At 56.4% G+C, this 21,869-nt stretch overlaps 1 protein-coding gene, 1 long non-coding RNA gene and 1 other non-coding gene across 16 annotated transcripts in view; 1 reads left to right on the plus strand and 2 right to left on the minus strand.

The window, feature by feature from the left end:
- The first annotated feature begins 1,518 nt into the window (after positions 1-1,518).
- Positions 1,519-21,869, plus strand: part of PAX8 (paired box 8) — a 42,994-nt gene continuing 22,643 nt past the window's right edge. For 4 of the 14 annotated variants that reach the window (XM_029074953.2, XM_029074963.2, XM_029074955.2 and 1 more), the window contains exons 1-3: positions 1,530-1,610; positions 1,813-1,930; positions 21,297-21,462. In XM_029074953.2, coding sequence (XP_028930786.1) covers positions 1,906-1,930; positions 21,297-21,462 — 191 coding nt within the window. In that variant the 5' untranslated portion in view covers positions 1,530-1,610; positions 1,813-1,905. Of the gene's footprint in view, positions 1,611-1,812; positions 1,931-21,296; positions 21,463-21,869 lie in introns of all 14 variants that reach the window. The other 10 variants (XM_029074964.2, XM_029074959.2, XM_029074960.2 and 7 more) reach the window with 4 other exon arrangements.
- On the minus strand, positions 3,879-6,063 carry LOC120638678. The gene is made up of 2 exons (XR_005660531.1): positions 4,583-6,063; positions 3,879-4,452 (listed from the first exon to the last, which is right to left on the minus strand). It is a non-coding gene; the product is annotated as an uncharacterized LOC120638678 (long non-coding RNA).
- LOC114815377 lies at positions 13,684-13,821 on the minus strand. The gene has a single exon (XR_003763139.1). It is a non-coding gene; the product is annotated as a small nucleolar RNA SNORA7 (small nucleolar RNA).

Consider the following 21,869-nt stretch of genomic DNA (forward strand, 5'->3'; position numbering starts at 1 on the left):
GGCCACCAGAGAATCCTCTCTCTAGGCAGCCTGGGGCCGGCCGGCTCCATTTTCTGAAGGCATTAAATGTTTCACTGGCCTCGATCAAAAACTGTCTTTAATAAGGAAATGGTAGGCAGTTCTCTGTGTGGGTGAGCGTATGTGACTCGGCTGGTGTAAGATCTGCAAGTATTCTGGTCGGGTCGGGTAGAAGGACAGAGGACCCAGCCTCGAGCCTTCTCTTCCAACTGGCCAATTTCCGCAGATGGAGGGATTTGTCCAGTCCTTTCAAGACCCCAGGTCCCATTCAGGTGCTCCTTCCCAGCCAGGAAGGAGCCAGCCCCGTCGCCATACTTCGAGAGGTGGCTGGAGGCCTCTGTTCAACAAAGGCCTTGCCTCTGGGACTGCATGGGGAGGGTTTGCTCAGAGTTCCCTCTCCTGGGCTCTTGTCACTGTGCTCAGCCTTTCTGGAACCAGAGCTTAGCCCCCACCCAACAGAGAAATGAGCCTCCTCCCTCCCTCCCGACCCATCTACCCTAGTCATACTTCCCACACCCACTCTGATCTCTGCCCCCATGCATCCATCATATATATCCATCTGTTCTCCATGAGAGAATATGGGGGTGTGGGGGGCAGGGCTGGTATGGGGGGAAGGGGTTGTCTTACTCTATGGCCATTTGAGGCCCAGTTTCCCCAGAGAAAGCCTCTCATTGCTTTCCCAACCCAGCCAGTCCCCCACCTCTCACAAACTCGGTCAGGCCCACTGCCCTTCTAGAGCATCTTTCAACTTTGGGGGTGCCATGGGGTGACCCCCCTCGCTTCCCTTTGCATCCTCTTTCTCTGAAACTTAAGGCCTGTCCCTGGGAGGCACAAGGGAGGTCCAGGAGGTCACCGATCTGGCAGTGGCAGGATACCAGAGTGGATGCTGGTCTTCAGGCACACCTCATGGACCGATGTCTGTCCTTAACTAGGGGGTCTCTGCCCAGGTCAGGATGGGGTGGTCCCTGCCCTCGGGTGGAAAGGGAGAAAGGCAGGATCTTTGGCCCTCAGGGAGATGGGGCTGCCCTGCCTCATCCCTTTTTTACTCTCCCTCCTTGGGCTCTGCGGGGGAGAGTTCTTCTGCCCAGGGCTGGCAAGGAGTCTGGAAGGATCCTGTCTGCCCTGTCAAAAGTAGTAGGCCCCTACCAGGCTCTCGTGGCAGCGAAGGACCGGAGGCCTCTCTAGAGAGAGAGCGCGGGTCTCGCCATCCCGGGGGGACCCAGGGCCATCCCGGGGGGGACCCAGGCCCGGCCCCTGCCGCCTCTGCCCCAGCGCCCCCCTGGGCTCCCCAGGTCACTCCCCACCCCCTCCCGGCCCCTCCTGGCTGGCAGCGGCAGTTCCAACGCAGGGCTCCTCCAACTCCTGAGTCCACTCAGCCATGTCCCCCTCGCAAAATCCTCCCCTTCCCCGCGCCCCCCTGCACCCAGCCAGCCAATCCGCGGCCTGCGAGGCGCGCCGGGCCCAGCTCCCCGGGCCTCGGCGGGATAAAACCGGCCGGCGATGCCGGGCGCCGGGAACAAACTTGGAGCAGCGGAGGGCCCACCGAACCGCACCGTCCCGGGCGCAGCAGGCGGCGGAGGGGCGGCCGACAGGTAGAGCCCGGGCCGGGCCGGGCAGGGTCGGGCCGGGCCGAGCCGGGGGGGCGGGGCGGAGCTGGGCAGCGGGGATGGGGGTCAGGGCTCGAGAGACTCCCCCCAGGCCGAGGCCAGGGGGTCGTGGACTGGAGGATTTGGGGGGCCGGGGGATGGGGCCTCCCGCCGGCCCGCCCTCACCCCGGTGTCCGTCTCTCTCCAGGACAGCTGCGAGGCGGCGGGCGCCGCCGGGACCAGGTGTCCGGGACCCCAGCGCCCTCCTCACTTCCCGGGGCCGAGCCCCCTCCCCTCCGCGATGCCGCACAACTCCATCCGCTCCGGTAAGGGCCGCGCCGGGGGGCGTGGGAAGGGGTGGGCTACGCGGGGGACCCCGGCCTCCTCTCCGCCCGGCCTTCCCTCCCAGCGCAGGGCCGGCCGCCCGCTCCCGGGGGCTCGGCGGGCCCTGTCGGTCGGTCGGACAGAACCGGACTGGGCCGGGGGGCGGGGGACCGATCGATCCGAGCGGCAGGGGACCGGCAGGCGTCCGCTCGGTGAGCTTGGAGGCCCGTCCCCGCTCCGCTAGGTTCCCGCAGCGCCTGCGTTCCCCCCGAGGGGTCACTGGCGGCGGCGGGCGCAGTGACCCCGGTCATCCCACTCGGCCTTGCCTCGGCCCCCGAGCAGGAGTAGACCAGGGCCCGGGACGCGATGCCCCGGCTCTCGAGGGCCCCGGCGAGGGGCCCTGACTGCCGCTTGTGGGTTGTGTCGGGGCGTGGACTGGGCAGGGCACGAGGTTGGACCCGGACTAGGCCTGGACAGATGGGCCTCCGGTGGACAACCTCTCCCCGCCCCCAAGGCCGCCCCCAGTGACCGCAGGCGAGCCGCCCTCTTCGGCCCCCCCCCCCCCCAGGGCGCAAGCAGGGGGACCCAGCCCCGGGCCGGAGACCCTAAAGTCCCCGGGCTCCCGAGGGGATCCGGTGGTCGAAGCCCCGGCCTGAGCCGCTCCGAGCAGTAGCGGTGTCCGGCCCCCCGCCGTACGTTGGGCCCAGCAAGGCCCGGCCCGGCCGAGAAACCGGGTCCCGGTTCCTGAGGAAGGACCGGCGGGCCTTGCCCCGCAGTGGCTCTCTTCTTTCTCTGGACCCGCCGTTGGCCCTCCGAAGTGCCCCCTGCCCTGTGCTACCGGGTCCGTAGGCCCCAGTAGATCCGGCCCAGACCCACGCCTCGAGCGTGGCCCTCTCCCCGTCCCTCCCCGGCCGTGCCAAGCCACCAGGTAGGTAGCCAGACAAAGCCGGGCATTCCGCTGTCTGCCGCCAACGTGAAAGCCTCCTCCGGCCGGAGGGTGACCCGGCGCTGGCGGGGTTGGCACCGCCTTCGGCCCTGGCCCAGTGGGCCCCGGCGGCGACCCCGGGGCCGGTGTTCCGTCCGGACTCAGCGGGGCCTCCCTTTGACGCGGGGCCTTCCCACCTGGGCTCGCTCTGGAGAAACTCGGAGTGGTTTCTCTTCCTGGCAGCCCCTTGCCCCCGGTTCAATCTTGTCGGGGGTCAGGAGTGGCGGGGCGGGGTCCCCAAATGAAGCCCGGCCGGACAGCCCCCTCTCCACCATCCCCGATCCCCGCCGCCGGTTTTTTTTTCCTCCCCGAGTTCATTTTCGGAAATTTGGGTCGGCGATGAGCGATGTTTCTCTGCCTAGGTTAGAGCCGGGCACTGCCCTTCCCTTGCCCCCTTCTATCCCCCGGAACCGTTTCCAGTGTCCGCGAACCGCGGCCAACGAAAACGGAGCCCGGGGGGGAGTCCGGGGGGCGAGAGAGACCGAGCTTATATACCACACGGCCCCCATTCACCCCGGAGCCCGGCCGGGGTCGGCGGGGCCAGTGGGACCGGGCAACTCTTGCCCACGCCAGGTTTGGGCAGAGCTGCGGGTAGGGTCCGGGGAAGACCAAGCTTCCCCTCCACCTCCAGCCTTCTCTCTCCCGGCCTTCCCGGGCGAAGGGTGGGGATTCGGTCCCTGCCTGGACGGGGGGTATCGGGTACCGGGGCGGCCTTGCCAGCCGGGGAAGCGGGGGGACAGAAGCCACGTTGGAGGTTTTCCGCTCACCTTTGTTTCGGGGTGGGGACAACGGGGAGGGGGCGAGCCAGCGGAGGGGAAACCTCGTCTTCTGACCGTCCTGAATGAAAGTTAATTAGGAGATAATTTAGCTACCTTGGGAATTAGCTCGAAGATAAGTATCTTTTCAAGCTTTGTCACTTTAATTGCCCGGGTGATGGATAAGAAGTCATTATTTCGGATTGACACTTTTTTGATGTCTCTGGGAGGCTTTTATTTTGTTTTGAGTTCGGAGCGGGGAGGCCGTCCGTTTCAGATCGCCCCACCGCCTCTTATTCCGTCCGTTGGAGAGAAGCCGGGGCAGAGAGGAAGGGTCCCGCGATTAGAGGTGTGTGTGGGAGGGATAAATTGATAAAGAGCGATCCCTCTTTCGGCGTAGCTGTTGCTGTTGCGACCGTCTTTCGGCGACGTGTTGCGGCCGTCCGGAGCCGTTTCCATATTCATGAGCGCTGGGTGTGTGCTGGACTCCCCCGGACGCTGACCACTCTCCCACCCGAGGGGCGGAGGGGGAGGGGGGACGACTCCGGAAATCGATCGATTTTCCCAACCTGGCACAAAGTCAAATCGTCTGGGACCGTTTCGGCTGGAAAACGGGCGTTTTTCCGCGCGGGACTGGCCGCGGCCCTCGTCCTCTGCGGAAATTACCGGTGGGGCTGGGGACTGGAGGCCGGGCACGGGGAATTCCCCCTTGTTTTGTCCGCCTCCTCCGCCCCCTTCCCTCACATGCCAGAGCTCCGATGTAAGAGGTTTAATCATTCACATCCTTAAAGTTTTATGGGGAGGGAAAGAAAAAAAAGGTGGGGGGAGAGAAAGAGGTCAAGAACTTAGGTAAAACCTGAACGAAATTGGGAGATGCTAGGCTTTTCGGGATAACGTAAGAAAATCAAACTCACACATTACCCACATCCACCAACCGTATCTCTCTCACGTTTGTACGCCACGGAGAAACACCCGAGCCGCCAAGAAGTAGTCCGAAATCTCGACTGTGGGTATTGGCTAGCGGCCCCGAGAGGAGAGAGTTAAATTTGGGGGGTTTGTCGTTGATTGTTTTAAAGCTTTTGTCAGATATAAAAGGGAACGCGTCTACCCGACTTCTGTTGTATTGTACTCTCACAGGCGCTGAGTCCAGGGCTGGGCACCCAGTAGGCGCTCAGTAAATACCGTTGGTCGATTGCTCTAAAAACGTTCCACGGTCGAGCATCCCCGCCCACACACCCAAACCGGCATCCAGACATCCATCCTCACCCTAAACTTCGTTCACGAATAAAACGTTTGGCGCTATAGGGGCGAGTTTTTTTTATCAGCGGCCCCAGTTTGGAGGCCGCTGGCTAAATTATTGACATAGAAACAGGTCCTCTTTCAGCATCGGGGCTGTCAGATGCGAGAAAGCCACCAGAAGGATGAAAGAGACTCGTCCCGCTGCCTTTTCAAATGTCCAGGTGGCAGAGCTCAGAGCCTAGATCCCACCCCGGCCGGATTCGGGTGTCTGGCCCCCAGTGAACGGACTTTTATTAGATGGACCTCTATTAGCGGTGGGCTTGGGGCTGTTTGTTTTAACCGGGTACGGCTCCCAACCGGCTCCTTGGCGCATTCTCGGCTTCGGACCTCTTGCTGTCTCGGACCAGTGTCCGAGACACTGTCCGCAGCGCCCTCCCCGACCCTCCCACCCACCTTTGATCGTGGGGAAATGGACGCTTGGAGCATCCTCAGCCCAGGCCTTTGGTCGAACCTGAAGTTGCGGAGGGGGTGGACCGGGTGGAGGATTGGGGGCGTCCAACCAGGTCAGAACCCCTCGGGGCGACTCCCCGAAGGGGGCTAAGCACTCGGTCAGCTCCGGATGGCGAGGCGAGGCGAGGCGAGGCGAACGGATTCCCGCATCGTTTCCCGCACCGTCGCCCGCACGGTCTCCCTCACCTTGCGCAGTCTCTCCCCGGAACAGAGGGGAAGGGCTTGGCCTTGCCTTTGGACCGAAAGAGGCCTCGAGTCGCCCCCGCCCGGGTCCGGAGCTCGGAGCGGTCGGTAAAGGCTCAGTGGGGCGCCCAGACTCCAGCAACCCTCAGGGTCCTCTCCCCCAGGGCCCAAACTTTCCCAACAGATGAGGAAACCGCCCCCATCCCCCGAAACCAGCGAGATAGAACCAAACTGCAGAGGACCAACTCCCCTCCCGCAACCGGGGTCGCTCTGCGTCTGCCTCTCTTCGTGGGCAGCTTGGGAGGGGTCGGTGCTGGGCGGCCAACGAGCCGTGGTTGGCACCCAGACGGCGGCCGGAGGGAGCATTCACCGAAGGAAAACCTAGCCGTTTGAGGTCTTCTTGGGGGACTCCCTGGAAGGGCCTGGGGAGGAAAGATTCCCCCCGCCCCCCGGGCAGGGAGTCTGGGCAAGGCGGTTGGTCGCCCGGCCCCTGGAAGACAAGACAAGATTCGGGGCAGGTGCTCGAGGTGACCGTTGGGAGACTTGCTTCGTCCCGACCGGGCCGGGTTTAAAGTCTGTTTTTCCCCAGGGGACGAAGGCTTTCTTTGGGTGGCCGCCCCGATGTGCGCCGGCTGCCCCTGAGGGCGATCGCGGCTTGTGATGGGGTGAGACACTTCTCCCGGACACGCACTGTTTCTGGGGCCCGGGGTGCCAGGAGTCGGGCGTTCAGCAGGTTCGCCCACGGCGCCGGTTGGCACCGAAGACACGGATCCAGCCCGGCCGGGAGCCCCGGGAGTCGGTCCGGTGGCCCTTGGAGGCTCTGCCTCCCCGCGATTCAGGGCCCAATCGGCGCCTGCCCCGGCGACCTCTCCCCTCTGCCCCTCGGGCTGGACGTTCCCTCCTCGTTGGCAGAGCCGGCTCCTTTGCCACGGTCATTAGGGACCCGTGGACCAGGGCCAGAGTACAGGCAGGGCCTCTTCTGCCCCACGTCCTGGTCTCGTTACTGTCCCCGCAGCACGGGATGCCCCTGCTCGGCCCTCAGAATTCCCCCCTGTGAAGCGGGGCGGCAGTGCCCACCCCATCGGAGGTGGGGGAGATGAGGTCGAACGGGACTGATGAGAGACTTCCTCTCCCCTCCCTTCCCAGTCCCCTGAGGCTCCCCTGCTGCTGACCACCTCCCTCCCGCGGCCTCAGTGCTGCGGGCCCTGGGCAACGGTGGATTTGTTGGCATTGGTGGCAAATGGCAGAAAGCTTGGGAGGTTTTCTGGAACCGAGGTGAGACCAGACCCATGGGCCTCTTCGAGGGCCTCAGAGGAAAGAGGAGGTGTATCCCGCCCCTGCCCGTTCTACCCGCCCCCCCTTGCTGTTTGTGGAAGCGGTTCCCTGGGTTGTGTAGACTGGCTACTGCCCACTACAGGGATTTTGCCCATGCCCAGCCTGGCAGATAGATGGTTTGACTTTCCCCCACCTCAAGGCCTTCAAGGGCTCTGAGGTGGGCACCATCGGGACTCAGGGAGCCACATGGCTTTCCTACCCAGTTTGAACCCCTCTCTCTCCTGCTTGTCACCACCTGCCCCACAGGCTCCCCAGCTTCATCGCCTCCTCTGGTTTAATAATAATATAATAATAATAATGGGATCTGTTAAAGGTTTACTGTGTGTCAAACAGCTCTTAGTACAGTGCCTGGCACATGTAAGGGCTTAACAAATACCATAATTATTAAACGCCATTCTAAGCACTGGGGTAGAGACAAACTAGTTAGGTTGGACACAGTCCCTGTCTCACATGGAACTCACAGTCTTAATCACCATTTTACGGATGAGGTAACTGAGGCACAGAGAAGTTAAGTGACTTGCCTAAGAACACACTGCAGACAAGAGGCAGAGCTGGAATTAGAACCCATGACTCCTAAGCCATGCTCTATCCACTAAGCGACACTGCTTCTCTGGTTTCTTCCTCAGCCTATCCTCCCTGACAAAACCTAGGACTGAGTTGGATCATCAGTCACTTCTTGGACCCCTTTCTTCCCGCTCTTCCCTCTCCCAGCTGCCAACCTTGATGGGCCTCCCCTCGCTCCCATCTGAAGGCAGGAGTATATCGTACCCGTGCAAACCCCATGGGGGACAGCCTGGGAACTGGAGGAGTGGTTGTAGGTGAAGAAGGAAATGCCGCAACTCAACATTATCGTTGTCGTTGTACTTATTTTCTCCCATGTGGAAGTGCCTTTCTAGTATGGGCCATCTTTTTCACTCAGCTCCCCTAGGTTTTGGCTTCTCTTCAACCCTGGGTAAATATTGGGGAAACTGAGGCATCAGGTGGGAGAGGGAAACCATGGGAGAGGGGAGGGAAGCACCAAATTGGGGAAACAGAACTATGAAACTCTGTGTGAGACAGTGATGGTGTTCGATCTCAATTCTTAGCTCAGGGCTTGGCTCACAGTAAGTGCTTAATCAGTAATAGAAGGAAAGGTATTGGTAGCATTTATTGAGCACCCACTTGGTGCAGTGACCTATACTAGACACTTAGGAATAAAGAAGTGACATGTTCCCTTCCCACAAGCACTTTACACTCTAAGGGGGAGACAGAAATAAAAATATTTATCACTAGAGTGGTCAAAATAAATCAGTGAGTGCTGAGGATGCAGGTGTATAGGTTCAGTGGAGAAGCAGCGTGGCTTGGTGGAAAGAGCATGGGCTTGGGAGTCAGAGGTTGTGGATTCTAATCCTGGCTCGGCCACTAATCCGCTGTATGACCTTGGGCAAGTCACTTAACTTCTCTGTGCCTCCGTTTCCTCTGTAAAATGGGGATTAAAAGTGTGAGCCCCATGTGGGACAACCTAATTACCCTATATCTACCCTAGTGCTTAGAAGAGTGCTTCGCACTTAGTAAGCACTTAACAAATACTATTATTTTTATAAATTGCAGAGTTGGCTGAGAGAATTATATGGCTCAGGGTGCTGGGGGATTGACCAGTGAAGGCTTGCTGGAGGAGGAGAAATTTAGGAGGGCTTTGACTATCGGAAGAGTACTGAACTGTCTGATGTGGGCAGGGAAGGAGTTCTAAGCCGGGAGAGGGGGAGAGAGAGAGAGAGAGACAGAGAGAGAGAGACAGAGTGTGTGTGTGTACGTACACAAAATGAACATATCCTCCAATCCACAGTTCTGGGACCTGTATTCCTATTTGTCAGATGCCATCATTGGACAGTCAGAGAAAAGGCTACAGAAGTCATCAGATTAACAATTTCAAAGTACAGAGAGACTCTTAAATGTCACAGGAAGTCCTCTCCTACTCAACTCCCTGGACAGACCTTATCTCATCTCTCCCCTTCTGCCCCACCCACTCAGCTGGACCCAGTAATAATAAGAATAATATTTGAAAAGTGCTTACTACGTGTCAAGTTCTAAGTGCTGGGGTAGGTACAACTTAATCATGTTGAATTCAGTCCCTGCCCCACATGGGGCTCACAGTCTAAGTAGAAGGGAGAACAGTGGCTTGAATCCCCATTTTCAGATGAGGAAAACTGAGGCACAGAGAAGTTAGGGGACTTACCCAAGGTCACACAGCAGGCAAGTGGCAGAGCTGGGAGTAGAACCCAGGTCCCCTGACTCCCAGGCCTGTGTTCTTTCTACTAAGCCATGCCGATCCTCTATTAATATCAATGATATTAATGAAAAATTAATAAGGTTTATGAGGGCCCAGTGCATGCGATGCACTGCACTAAGCGTGTGGGAAGAACAGAACAAAGAAGCGATGCATTTTCCTCAGAAGGAATTTACATTCTAATGGGGGAGACAGATATAAAAATATTTCCAGAATAATCAAAATAAATAAATAATATGTACCAAAGTGTCGAGGATGGGATCAACCCATAATTGTTAGATCTGGATTGTTCTTGACAAATATGGTAGGTGGGTTGGGCCCTGGAACTGTGAGGGTGACGGGGGCCCTAGAGACCAGGACTGTTGAAAGATCTGTTGTTGGAATTGGAAACGGGTTGGAGCCCAGATAGGAATTGGAGGATGAAGATGGGTGCCCAGGAGATTAAGCGAGTGAGTGGCCAGGCCCCTGATTCCTGCCAGCTCCCCAGTGCCAGTGTTGGAGCCAGAGACCTGGACTGGGTGGCCGGAGAGGCTGACCCGGCACTCCCAGTGCTCTCATAATCTCATCCTCTGGTGGTCCCTATCAAGGATGCTCAAGAGAAGTGGTGTGGTCTAGTGGAAAGGGCATGGACCGAGGAGGCAGGGGCCGTGGGTCCCTTACCCACTGTGTGACCTTGGGCGAGTCTCTCAACTTCTGTGCCTCAGTTCCTTCATCTGTAAAATGGGAATTCAATAACCGTTCTCCTTCCCACTTGGACTGTGAGCCCCAAGTGGGACAGAGACTGGGTCCAATCTGATTATCCGGTATCTACATCAGTGCTTGGCACATAGCAACAAACTAACAAATGCCACTATTATTGTGATGATGATTATAGTTAGGTGAAACAAGACTGGTTGGAGCTGGGATGTTGGCAAGGGCTCCGTATGAAGCAAGGAAGGAATGGGGTTGGGTTTGCGATGAGCAAAAGCCTAATGCTGAGCCTGGAGTTGGTACCCGTGTGGTGCTGTGAGCAATAAAGAGCGTGGGTGTTGGGTCTGAGGTGGCACTGTGGCAGCTCCACCTGACCCTCCCTGGCCATTGTACCCAGGGCAGAGCGAACCGTACCGTTCTTGAGTTAGCAGCTCCCTATTCCTCCCGCCGCCAAGGACAGAGTCTGCTCAGGAGAGGCTCACAGAACCAGGAGGGGAAAAAAAATCAGACAAAATAATTCAGTGAAGGCTGTGAATACAGAAAACAAACAGCCAGGTCAGTGGGAGAACAAAAGGTCATTTGTCATGAACAGCCACCCACAGCACAATAAAATAACCAATAAAATAAAGGAATCATCTGCCCTCCTAGAGGAGCTAAGCTCCAGACTTGTGATTCCCACTAAGGCTTAGCTTAGGGTCAGCGTGCTCCGGCTGGGCCGGAGTGGGGCTACGGGGCAGGGTGGCTGAGGGTTGAGGGGCCCGTCGGCGGGGGACAGGGCTATTCAGCTAAATGCCTTTGGGTGGCTGGCAACTGCAATGTCTATCTGTTTAAGACTCACCTCTTCCCCTCTTCACTCAATGCAGTTGGTCCAGCCCTCAGGGAAACAGCTCCCTGCACACAGGGTCAGTGTCAGGGGCTCAGGGCAGAAAGTCGGAGCAAGGTGGGGATGGATGGATGGATGGAGGAGACTTCTTGCTCCAGGGATTTCTGGGACATGGAGTCCTAACAATGAGGGCTGGAAAGTAGTTTCTTGATCTCCATGTCCCTTCTGGGAGAGGGTTTGGTAGGGGTAGCAGGGTCCTGGGGCTACACAAAAGTGCCTGCCTTTCCACTGCCATCTCGTGTGGCCACCGTCACTTTTGCCATGGGGTCACAGGTGCCAGCTCTGCCGAGGCGATGGGGGCCCCCCGGATCCCAGCCTCGGGGGCGAAGCTACCGTCCCCCAGAGCCAGTTGGTTTCCCAGGTTTGCTCACCCTATGCCTTTGACCTGACCCGAGAGCTTCTGAGAGAGACTGGAAAGATTTAAAATCTGATCCTTTCTACCCCATTAGCTCTCGGCCTGCCCGTCACCAGCCCCGTCGTTTTCACTGCCCACTGGCAGCCCTCCCAGTGTGCTGGTGTCCCCGGCATCTGGGGATGGGCAGCAAGCAGAGCCCTGCCACATCACCGTGAGTTTCTGCCGAATGTAACGGCAGCGCAAGGGTGGCGGAGGCTTGGGACTGCTTCCAAGTGTGGAGGTAAGCTCGTGTGTGAAGCTTGACCTGTCCTCCGGTCAGCCCTCCCCACCTCTTGTGGGATCCAGGAACCCCAAGCCGCCCACACACTAGGTCCTCGGATTTGTTTCTTTGAGAATGAGAATGACATCATTGCATTAGGGAACGTTTTGATGCGAATTAGAGTTTCTTCTGAGTCTGCGACCCGATTTGCCGCCAACGCCAAACTGATGGTGAAGCCCCACCTGCTGTGTGTATTTTGTTGCTCCCACGGCAGCTGTCCTTCCATCCTTTCAAAATGAGATCCAGCCCGGCAGCCCTCTTCCCCCCAAATCCCCTCTCACCACCCCACCTGGCCTGCTGCTGCTGGCACTAGGAGGGAACTAGAGGCCTATAGCCCTCGCAGAGAAGAGCTTCTGGATTAGAGAGACAAAGGCAGAGACCTCTGCCCTGGGAGCGAGTCTGTTGACTCCTTCCTGGGCAAGAGCAGGAGTTGAGGGAATCCCTAGGAATGGGAGAAATGGTTCTCCGGTCCCAGGACTGGTCTTCGGGGCTGCCGAGCCCAGTCTTGGCACCTGGCGCATCCTCTGTAATAGAGGAGGGGGGTTGACTGATGCTAGGCAGCTGTGTCAGCTCCACAGGGCAAGGTGCTCCCAGCAGGAAGGGTGTCTAGTTAGAGCCGAGCAAGGGCGGGGGCCGAGGTGGAGGGACCCTGATTCACCCTCCATTTCTTCCTTGTGAGGGCCTGGCCCACTGCAGGTTAAATAATAGGAGGATCGGAGAGTGGGGTGTGTGTGAATGTGGGTGTGTTGTGTTTGGGTGCTCCTAGAAATCACATTTCAGCTCCCTGCTCTTCCACTAGACTGGAGGAAGGGGCAAAACTGGGAACCAAAGTGGTGGGGGACATGGAAATCTGACAGACCACAGAACATCATTAAAGGGCTGCTTAACCGTTCCCGCTGCTGCCGCCTGGATCCACATCACTGTCAGCGGGGAAGAGGTGCTGGGGAAGGTGTTGAGGGTGAAGAATCTCTTTCTCCCAGTGCAGGGGGGCTGGAGGACCAGGAGTGTTGGCAGGGTGTGTGGCCAAGCCGGAAGACCTGTTCCCAGATTGATCCTCCAGAACACAAAGTCTCTGCAAGGCGCTTATGTTCTATTCATAAGAATTAATTGCGGAGAGTTGTTTACGTGGGGAGTTACGTACACAGTACCGCACAAGGACAGTTATGCATACTGACTTATGGATCCAGATAGTTGTGTACCCAGAGAATGGAGAGTTGTATATTGAGTTGTGTTCCCAGAGAGTTATTGATGATGATGGTATTTGTTAAGTATTTACCAAGTACCAAGCACAGTATTAAGTGCTGGGGTAGATGCAAGATAATAAGGTTGGACACAGTCCCTGTCCCTCCCAGACCTCACAGTCTTGAGGGGGAAGGAGAGCAGGTATCGAATTACCATTTTTATAGATGAGGAAATTGAGGCCCAGTCAAGCGACTTGCCCAAGGTCACACAGCAAGCAAGTGGCAGAGACAGGATTAGAACCCAGGTCCTCTGATTTCCAGGCCCATGCTCTTTCCACATGGCCATGATGCTTCTTTAGCTTTATGCATTTAGAGTTGTGTCCCTGAGGGGTCATGTACAGAGTTGGGTTCCCAGGGAACCGTGTACATGGAGCATGGACATGGCTGATATTTTCCCAGCTGCCACCCAGCCAGCAGCACGACTGTAGGTGGTAGCAGGAAGTGGGAGCCATTCCTGTGCTTCTGTGGACCCGGACAGAGGTAGAATAAGATTTTCCTGCAGGGCTACATCCTGACATCTGGCCGGGGAGGAGGGTGCCTGTCCTGCGGTCTAGAGCAGCCCTGAGGAGACCCTAGCTGGTGAATCAGGGTCAGCATTCCAGGCTGGCAACTGGCTCTTCGGGACTCAGGAAAGGCCCCGGATGTGTGTGTGTGGGGGGTCCCTGTGTAGTTGCCAACTGCTTGTGGTGACTACAAGGGCAGATGCAGTCAGAGAAAGGAACCAGGCCTGAGGAGGACAGGCAGCCTTCATAGGGCCAGCAGGCAATCGTCTTGTCTTATGCCATTGAGTCGTTTCCGACCCATAGAGACTCCACGGACACATCTCTCCCAGACACCCCGCTCTTCATCTGCAATCGTTCTGGTAGTGTATCCGTAGAGTTTCCTTGATAAAAATACGGAAGTGTTTTACCATCGTCTCCTTCTGTGCAGTAAACTTGAGTCTCCACCCTCGACTCTCTCCTGTGCCGCTGCTGCCCAGCATGGGTGAGTTTTGACTTGTAGCAGATGGCCTTCCACTCGCTAGCTACTGGCCAAGCTAGGAATGGAATGGGTATGCCTCTGCTTGACTCTCCCTCCCGTAGCCGAGACTGGTAGAGTCCTGGAAGCTCTCCAGGTGCGACCCTGAGAGGCTCCAGCGGGCAGAGAGGCCTGCTTAAGACCTTACCAGTCCTATTCTGAGGCCTGGGGTGAATGAGGCTGGAGGTCTGGCCCCCAAAACGATGCTTCACTCCACATCTCCCTTCCATATCCTGACCTCCTCCCAACTTTCTCATCTCGGTCCGTGATACCACCAAACTCCCAGTCCCGGAAGTCCACAATCCCGGTGTCTACCTTGAGGCCTCACTATCTTTTGCCTCCCAAAGTCAAGCTGCTACCAAATCTTGCCGGTTCTTGCAGTACATCGTTGCCCACCTTCGTCCATCCCTCTCTGCCCAGACTGCTACCATCTTGGTCCAAATCCTTGTCATATCGCACCTGGAATCTGGGGGAAAACAACTCCGCCATCCCCATAGAGTTGGTGCCCCGCCCTAGGGCACGGTCCCTGTTGGTCTCCAGGGGTGGAAGACACTGAGGTTAGAGTTCAGGGTGGAGAGGAACCATCTTTAACAGGTGGCTCGTTGGTCTCTTCAAACTGGCAGCCTCCTTGGCTCAGGAAAGAGCTCTATGTCCAACCCGATTATCTCGTTTTTACCCCAGTGCTTAAAACAGTGGTTGACACATAGTAAGCACTTAACAAATACCATAAAAAAGAGCCCTTCTGAGGAGAGAGGTGAGAGGGTTAATTTAAAGGGGAAGCAGCTTGAGGTAGGGGCTGGGGAGGGCGAGAGCTGGAAGAAGTGAGGGGGCAGGCTTGAAACCACATGGTGAAGCCAAACCAGATTAATAGCGAAAGAGAGACGGGGGTAGACCATTAGGAAGACAAAGAGAAAATCAGGCTGGCTCAATAGCGAAGGAAATCTAATATCAACTAGGGAAAAATAAATGGAGATTAGGGCAAACAAATTAGCTTTAATGGGTTCAGTGCTAATACAAGAATAACAGCAGAGACGCCGATGCCTCTGAGGGGAAGATGGGATATGGAACCTGCACAATCACCCAGCCAATAAAGATTATGCAGGGAGAGAAAATGGCTAGTGATCTGGGGCGCGGGGGGAGAGAAGGTGACCGGGAAAGGGAGAACTGGGGAGCTGGCAGAATATGGGAGAGGAGAGACCAAGGAGCTCAGTGGGGAAAGATGGGCGATGGGGAAGAGGAACGGGAATCCAAGTGAGGAAAAGCAGAATTTGAAAAAGATTAGACGAGGGGATGAGGGAAGAAGGAAAAGAGAAATAGAGAGAGAGAGAGAGAGAGAGCGTGCTCAGAGGAGCGAGAGAGAGGGGCTAATGGGAGTAGCGAGCAGAAACAGAAGGGGGAAGCAGAAAGAAGCAATGTAGACCCAAGCCAAGCTAAGATCCTAACCAAGAGGGCTGGGCAGAGGGTCTCCCAAGGGCAGAATCTCAGAGACGGAGCAGGGGAAGTGGGAGATGGCCCTATCCAGTTTGGGGTGGAGGCAGTGGCAGGTGGGGCTTGGGCGCTTGACTCAGTTACAGCTCTGTTATACTGTACTCTCCCAAGCAGTTAATACAGTGCTCTGCACCCAGTAAGAGCTAAATAAATATGATTGTTCAATTGATATCTGTAAGCACCCCGGTGGAGGCCTGGCTCCACAATATTCAGGGGCAGATGGCAGTTCACCCTGGTCACACCCCCAAACCCCACCAGCAGTAGGGCTGTGGTCAGACCGGGGGCATTGTGGGTGTCTCTCCAGGGGGTTAAGAGGAATGACCGTCCCCCTGGTATTAGGACTAGAGTTGGAGGGGCTTGAACCCTAGGTCATCCCCCCAGTCCAGAAAACCTTGGAGTGGAAACCGGAGGTGTCTCTAAAATCCTGGCTGAATCCATCCCCAGCCTGGTCTCCCTGCAGATCTGTGGAATGGGGAATGCCCGAGAACCCCCGAGGGTCGGGCAGATAGGGAGTGGATCTGGCAGGCGGCCTCTGGTCCGCTTGTGGCCGAGTAGGGGTCTTCAGGCCAGCCTGTCCCACCTATGTAGGAGCAGCTTGCTGAGAGCTGAGGCAGAAAAGTCTCCCAGACTCACCCTCCCTTCTGCGGTGCTCACGGAACTTGCATCTGTATCTCTTAAGCACTTGATATTCAGTCCATCTCCTCCCACTCAGCATGAATGTACATATCCTTATAGTTTGCCGTTTCCCGTATCTGTAATTTATTTTTAGGTCTGCTTCCCCCTAAAGACGGTAAGCTCCTTGTGGGCAGGGAGCGGGTCGTCCAGCTACATTGTACTAAATTCTCCAAACTACATAGTTCAGTGCTCTGCACTCAAAAACACACTCAGAAGCAGCCTGGCCTAGTGGCTAGAGCATGGGCCTGGGAGTCAAAAGGACCTGGGTCCAAATTCCTGCTCTGCCACTCATCTTCTGTGTTCCCTTGGTCGAGTCACTTCACTTCTCTGTTCATTCATTCATTCAATCATATTTATTGAGCACTTACTGTGTGCAGAGCACTGTACTAAGTGCTTAGAAAGTACAAATCAGCATTGAAGAGAGACAGTCTTTGCCCACACCGGGCTTACAGTCTGGAAGCAGGGAGAGAGACATCAAAACAAGTAAACAGGCATCAATATAAATAAATAAGATTATAGATATATACATATATACATAAGTGGTGTAGGGTGGGGAGGGGGGGTAGAGCAAAGGGAGAGAGTTGAGGCAACATGGGGAGGGGAGCTGAGGAAAAGGGGGGCCCCTCTTTTTGTCTGGGGTGGCCTGTGCCTCAGTTACCTCATCTGTACAAAAATGGGGTTGGGGATGAAGACCGTGAGCCCCATGTGGGACATGGACTGTGTCCAACCTGATTAGGTTGTATATACCCCAGTGATTAGTCCAGTGCTTGGAACATAGTAAATGCTTAACAAATACCACAAAAACTCACTGATCGGTGAATTGATTAATATAGTTCCCAGCAATGGATGCAGGAGAAAACGCTGCTTGGCGGTGGATGGGCTGTCCACAGTCAATTTTCCAAACTTCAAGTGGAAAAAGAAAATGATGGAAGACTCAGGCCCCTCTCCTCCCTGCCCCAACCCCATCTCGACTTTGTCTCCACAAGGAGTTGCCAGTGCCCTGGCCTTGCCCTCCAGCGGCTTTGAATATTAAACTGGCCACATCATCCGCAATGATGGGGGAGAAGGGCCGAGTGACAGGAGTCCATGGCCAGGAACAAACTGATAAATACGGGCATCACGTTTGGCGTCACATATGGGTTATTGTGCCCAGGGGTGTGAGCTGGGGCCGTCGGCTGCAGTCAAAGAGAGGAACCACACGGGGCTGCCAGGGGATGAGGCAGGGGGGCTTTCTGGAGGAGGTGAAGCCGCAGGAAGGGAGAGGAGACCCATGGCTCCAGTGTTCCAAATGGGGTGTGAGGGGAGGGAAGGGGCAGCGTTGACGGAAGGGAAGCGTGGACAGAAAGGAAGCCACCCTTTGACTTGTGCCACGGGATGGTGGTCCAGCCGGTGATGCTGGAGCTAGGCTGACCTCCAGCCTCTGTTACCCAGCGCCATGGGACTGTGGCTTCACCCGGAAGCCACCTCAGTGTGGGAGCGTCAGGCCTATTGGGTAGCAGAGGGTGGGGAGAGCTGTGTGGTGGTGGAGAACCCCAAAGAAGCGGGGGCTGACCTCCAGGCCAGGGGCTCATCTATACGCCGGATAATAGGGCTCCAAGCAATGAGACGGTCAGTCCTCTGCTGTTCTGTGTTGGGCAGAATGACTCAGCTGGAGAATGAGAATGTGGGTGGGTGATTGAGTGAGTGAGTGTGCCGTGTGTGACTGTGGGTGTTGGTGAGCGTGTGTGAGGGACTCAGCTTGCTCTGCAGACCAAGCCCTGCAGCCAGGACTCTTCAAGGGGGACAAGGGATGCTGTGAAAGACAAGTGCTCTCAGCCACCCCCAGCTCCTGGGGGCTGTGGGATAACCTCCTTTTGGCAGCTGTGGAGCCTGAGGCCCAGGGAGGGAGACTGACCCAGCCGTAGGCTGCTCCCGCACCTCGGACTTGAGCCACCCACGCTGTCTCCTGGGCCTGCCGGGGAGGGCTTGGGTGGCCAGACCGGTCCATCCCCTGGTTTTCCATGATTTACCAGGAACACCACCTCAGCAGATCGAAAGGAAGCCCCTGAGAGAGACCTCAGACCCATCAGGGAGAAAGGAGCTCAACAGAGGGAACCTCTCTTACTCCCGGGACATGCAAAGATCCAGGTGCCACCTTCACAATGGGCCTAGAATGAGCCTAGAGCTCGTTTCTAGAGACTGAGACCAACGGGGCACAGGTCTTGGTGCCACCTCGCAGGAATCAGGACCATGATAAACAGGGGAGAAGGTTGGGTGGGAAGCTGGCAGGGCCATGGCTGATGTGGGTTCCATTCCAGAGCCCAGGTCTGGAGCAGCATCCAGAGGCTTGGCCTGGAGGGCAGCCAGAGAGAACAAAGGTTGTACTTTGGAGGCAGGGCCAGAAATCCAGATTGGGGTCAGATGATAGTGGTGGTGATGATGATGATGATGATGAAGTCTCCCATAGAAATGGTGGATCAACTGATCAGTGAAACAGTGTATTTACTGAGCACTTACTATGTGCAGATAGCACTGTACTAAACACTTGTACAATACAACAGAATAGGGATTGAGCCTCAGAACTGAGACACAATGAAGGCGGATGCAAGGAGACATCGGGGCCAAATAGAGCCATCGGCTATAAAATTGGCCCCATGGGGGCTGCTGGGTGGCAATTTGGCAGTAACTCAAGGGGCCTGGGGACTGTTTCCCAACCACACTTTACAGGGCAGGGCAGAGAAGAAGGTGGGGTGGAACATCTTTAATCTCTCAAACCTCCATTCCGTAGGGCCTCGTCCTGTCCTATCGATGGACCATTCCCCAGACGCCTTGGAGGCGGCCCCGATGGGTGAAGGGGACGGGCGGGGAGTTGGCTCTGCTTCTATGGGAGAGACCCAGCAGGACTCAAATCCTCACCTTTGACCTCACACCTCCTGCTTCTTCCTCCCGGAGCCCAACCCCCGGGCTCTGATGCTGTTTCTCCTGGGGTGGTCGTCGTCTGGTTTCGACCTGGGTGATTTGCTTTTTAGCTGGCCTGCCCAGAACCCCTTCATCACTAGGTACCTTATAAGTCTGGTAATTTTGTCAGGGGCAGCCTCACTCGTCCTCGGCTCCTGTGGCCTTGTCCCCCGGCTCAGAAGCGGAGCCCACGTTCCCGGAGTCCCAGGCAAGGAACGTGATGGCCCCGGAGTGGGTGTTGGGGTGGGGTTGGGGAGCTAAGGGTCCATCCAGGCATACGCTCAGTCACTTTCGTTCAAGGGCCTTTTCCATGGCATTCTCCGGACGGCCTTATATAATGAGCCATAAGTCACGATGCAGCTGTGTTTCGGTCGTGTTGTCAGCGGTCATCTTCCTGCCCGTTTCCCACCAAAGACTGATGAACATCGCCGGGGATGGACAGAAATGCAGAGCCTAGCTATTCTTTCAAATATCCTACCACCCTGGTTTCCATTTTGGCTATTTTTAATAGTTATCATTTATTCATTTTTAAAAACGGGGGTGGTCGGCAAAGGGGGTCCGGGACTTTTTTTTATGCCATCAGTGGCCAAGCTAATTTCTTCCCTGGCCACACCGGAGTCCTTCGGCCCCGGGACCCTCAGGCAAAGACATTGAGGTTGGGGGCAACCGCAGTAGCCGCAAATGTGCTGGAAAACTCCATGCCCGGTGGCATCGTGGAATTGAGTGCTGCCCAAGGCAGAGTGGGAAGCTGGGCCTGGGGCTCTGACAGGTGAGAACCTCTGGTGTTCAGCATAGGACATGCTCCTTCCCTTTCCATGCAGAGGGATCCTGCCCGCACACACGAGTGGGTGTGGGTGAAGACACCAATGTGCCCTGACATCTCATTCCTCCCCCAGGAGAGCCACCCACTGCAACTTCACCCACTCATCCTAAAAAATAGGGAATTGCTCTGTTGCTTCTCTAACGCTAACCCTCTCACTGTGCCTCGATCTCACCTATCTCACCGCCGACCCCTCACCCATGTCTGCCTCTGGCCTGGAACACCCTTCCACCTCAAATCCAACAGACAGTTACTCTCCCCACCTTCAAAGCCTTATTGAAGGCACATCTCCTCCAAGAGGCCTTCCAGACTAAGCCCCTGCTTTCCTATTCTCCCAAACCCTTCTGAATCACCCTGACTTGCTCCCTTGGTTCTTTCCCCTACCCAGCCCCATAGCACTTATGTACATATCGGTAATTTGTTTACTTGTATTGTTGTCTGTCTTCCTCCATCTAGACTGTAAGCTTGTTGTGGGCAGGGAATGTGTCTGTTTATTGTTGTATTGTACTCTCCCAAGCGCTTAGTACACCGCTCTGCACACAGTCAGTGCTCAATAAATACCACTGGATGGATGGATGGATGGATGGATGGATGGATGGATGGATGGATGGATGAATGAATGAATGAACTGCCCGTTGATGCCTTGGCCCCTGTTGTGCTGTTGCAGTTTGGTCTCCCTTTATCAGGACTTGAGGCTTAGCTCTAACATCATAAGACATGCTGGTACCCACCGATCCCCCCCGTCCCTTGCTGTCATGTTCATATAGATGTGGAATCCGTTCCCTAGGAAACTGCAGCCAGAAACACCAGCAGTCGGAGAGGGGTTTACATAGATCCAATGATGAGAAGCCAGGGATGGAGAGGGGAAAGTGAGGGGTGTTGGATGGTCTGTGCTCGGTCAGTGGAAGAAAGTCAGGGACAGGGGTGGGGGAGTCAGGGGTGTTGGATAGCCCAGTGCTGGGTCACTGGGGAACAACTAGGGATGGAGAGGGGAGAGTCAGAGGTGTTGGCTGAACCAAGGTGAACAAGGTGTTGGGAGTCTCAGGATGGACCAGGGAGAGTCAGGGGTGTTGGATGGTCCATGCTGGGTCACTGGATATTCACCCCACCTTCAGCCCCACAGTACTTATGTGCATATCTGTAATCTATATTCATGTCTGCCTCCCTTCCTGGGCTGTAAACTCCTTGTGGGCAGAGACAGTGTCTACCAACTCTGTTGTACTGTTCTCTCCCAAGCACTTAATACAGTGCTGTGCACACAGTAAGCGCTCAATACATACCACTGATTGATTGATTGAGTCAGGAGTGCTGGACTGTCTGTGGTTAACCAGCACTAGTTTCTTCCAAGCGTCCCAGAACCGACTCTTGGGCCAGACAGACCGGGGGTTGACCTGGGAAAGATGTAGATCACGTTCTGATATTGTTGCTTCACGGGTATAATTTCAGCTGCGTCATTCTTGCTTTGGTTAGTCATTGTTGGTTTGCAGAAAGTTAAAAATGCTCGAGACTAAGCATTTAATGAATTAGAGGGTCGAGGGTCCAGGAGGTGGTAAGAAGGAGCAGTCTCTTTTGCACAGAGGTGAGGACTGTAGTCCCCAGCCAGGGGCAGGTGCCAGGCCAAAGGACACTCTTCCCTGATGCCCCACGTCCCCCGGCCCCTTCCTCTCTAGGTCACGGCGGGCTGAATCAGCTGGGAGGAGCCTTCGTCAACGGACGTCCCCTACCCGAGGTGGTTCGCCAGCGTATCGTGGACCTGGCACACCAGGGCGTGCGCCCCTGTGACATCTCCCGCCAGCTGCGGGTCAGCCACGGCTGCGTCAGCAAGATCTTGGGCAGGTAAGCACGAAATTCACCCTTTACCTCTGCCCACCCTCCCTGGGACCCTTTTCCTGGGCACCCCACCTCCCCTTGTCCCAGAGGCCTGGCGTCTTTGGCGTCCAAAGAGCCTGCTCAGTCCAGCCAGATGCTGCCCAGGTCCCTTAGACGTCTTCAGTCTCCTCCTCGTCTCCTCCCTTTCCCTGTCCTAATTTCCCCTCTTCTCTTTGCCTTCGCCTGCCCCTCTCTTCCCCGCTTTCCCTTTTTCCTTTAATGCCCAGGAACGGGGCTAGGGTCTCCCCAGGCAACAGCCCCTCTCCTCCTCCTGCCCTGCGGCTAGGGAACAAAACCGGCTCTGGAAGCACCAGGCAACAGGACCCTGGGCAGTAGGGTGGCGGGACCCCCCGGCAGCAGGAGTCCCTCCAGCC

The sequence above is a fragment of the Ornithorhynchus anatinus genome, chromosome 11, assembly GCF_004115215.2.
Source record: "Ornithorhynchus anatinus isolate Pmale09 chromosome 11, mOrnAna1.pri.v4, whole genome shotgun sequence".
NCBI lineage: Eukaryota > Metazoa > Chordata > Mammalia > Monotremata > Ornithorhynchidae > Ornithorhynchus > Ornithorhynchus anatinus.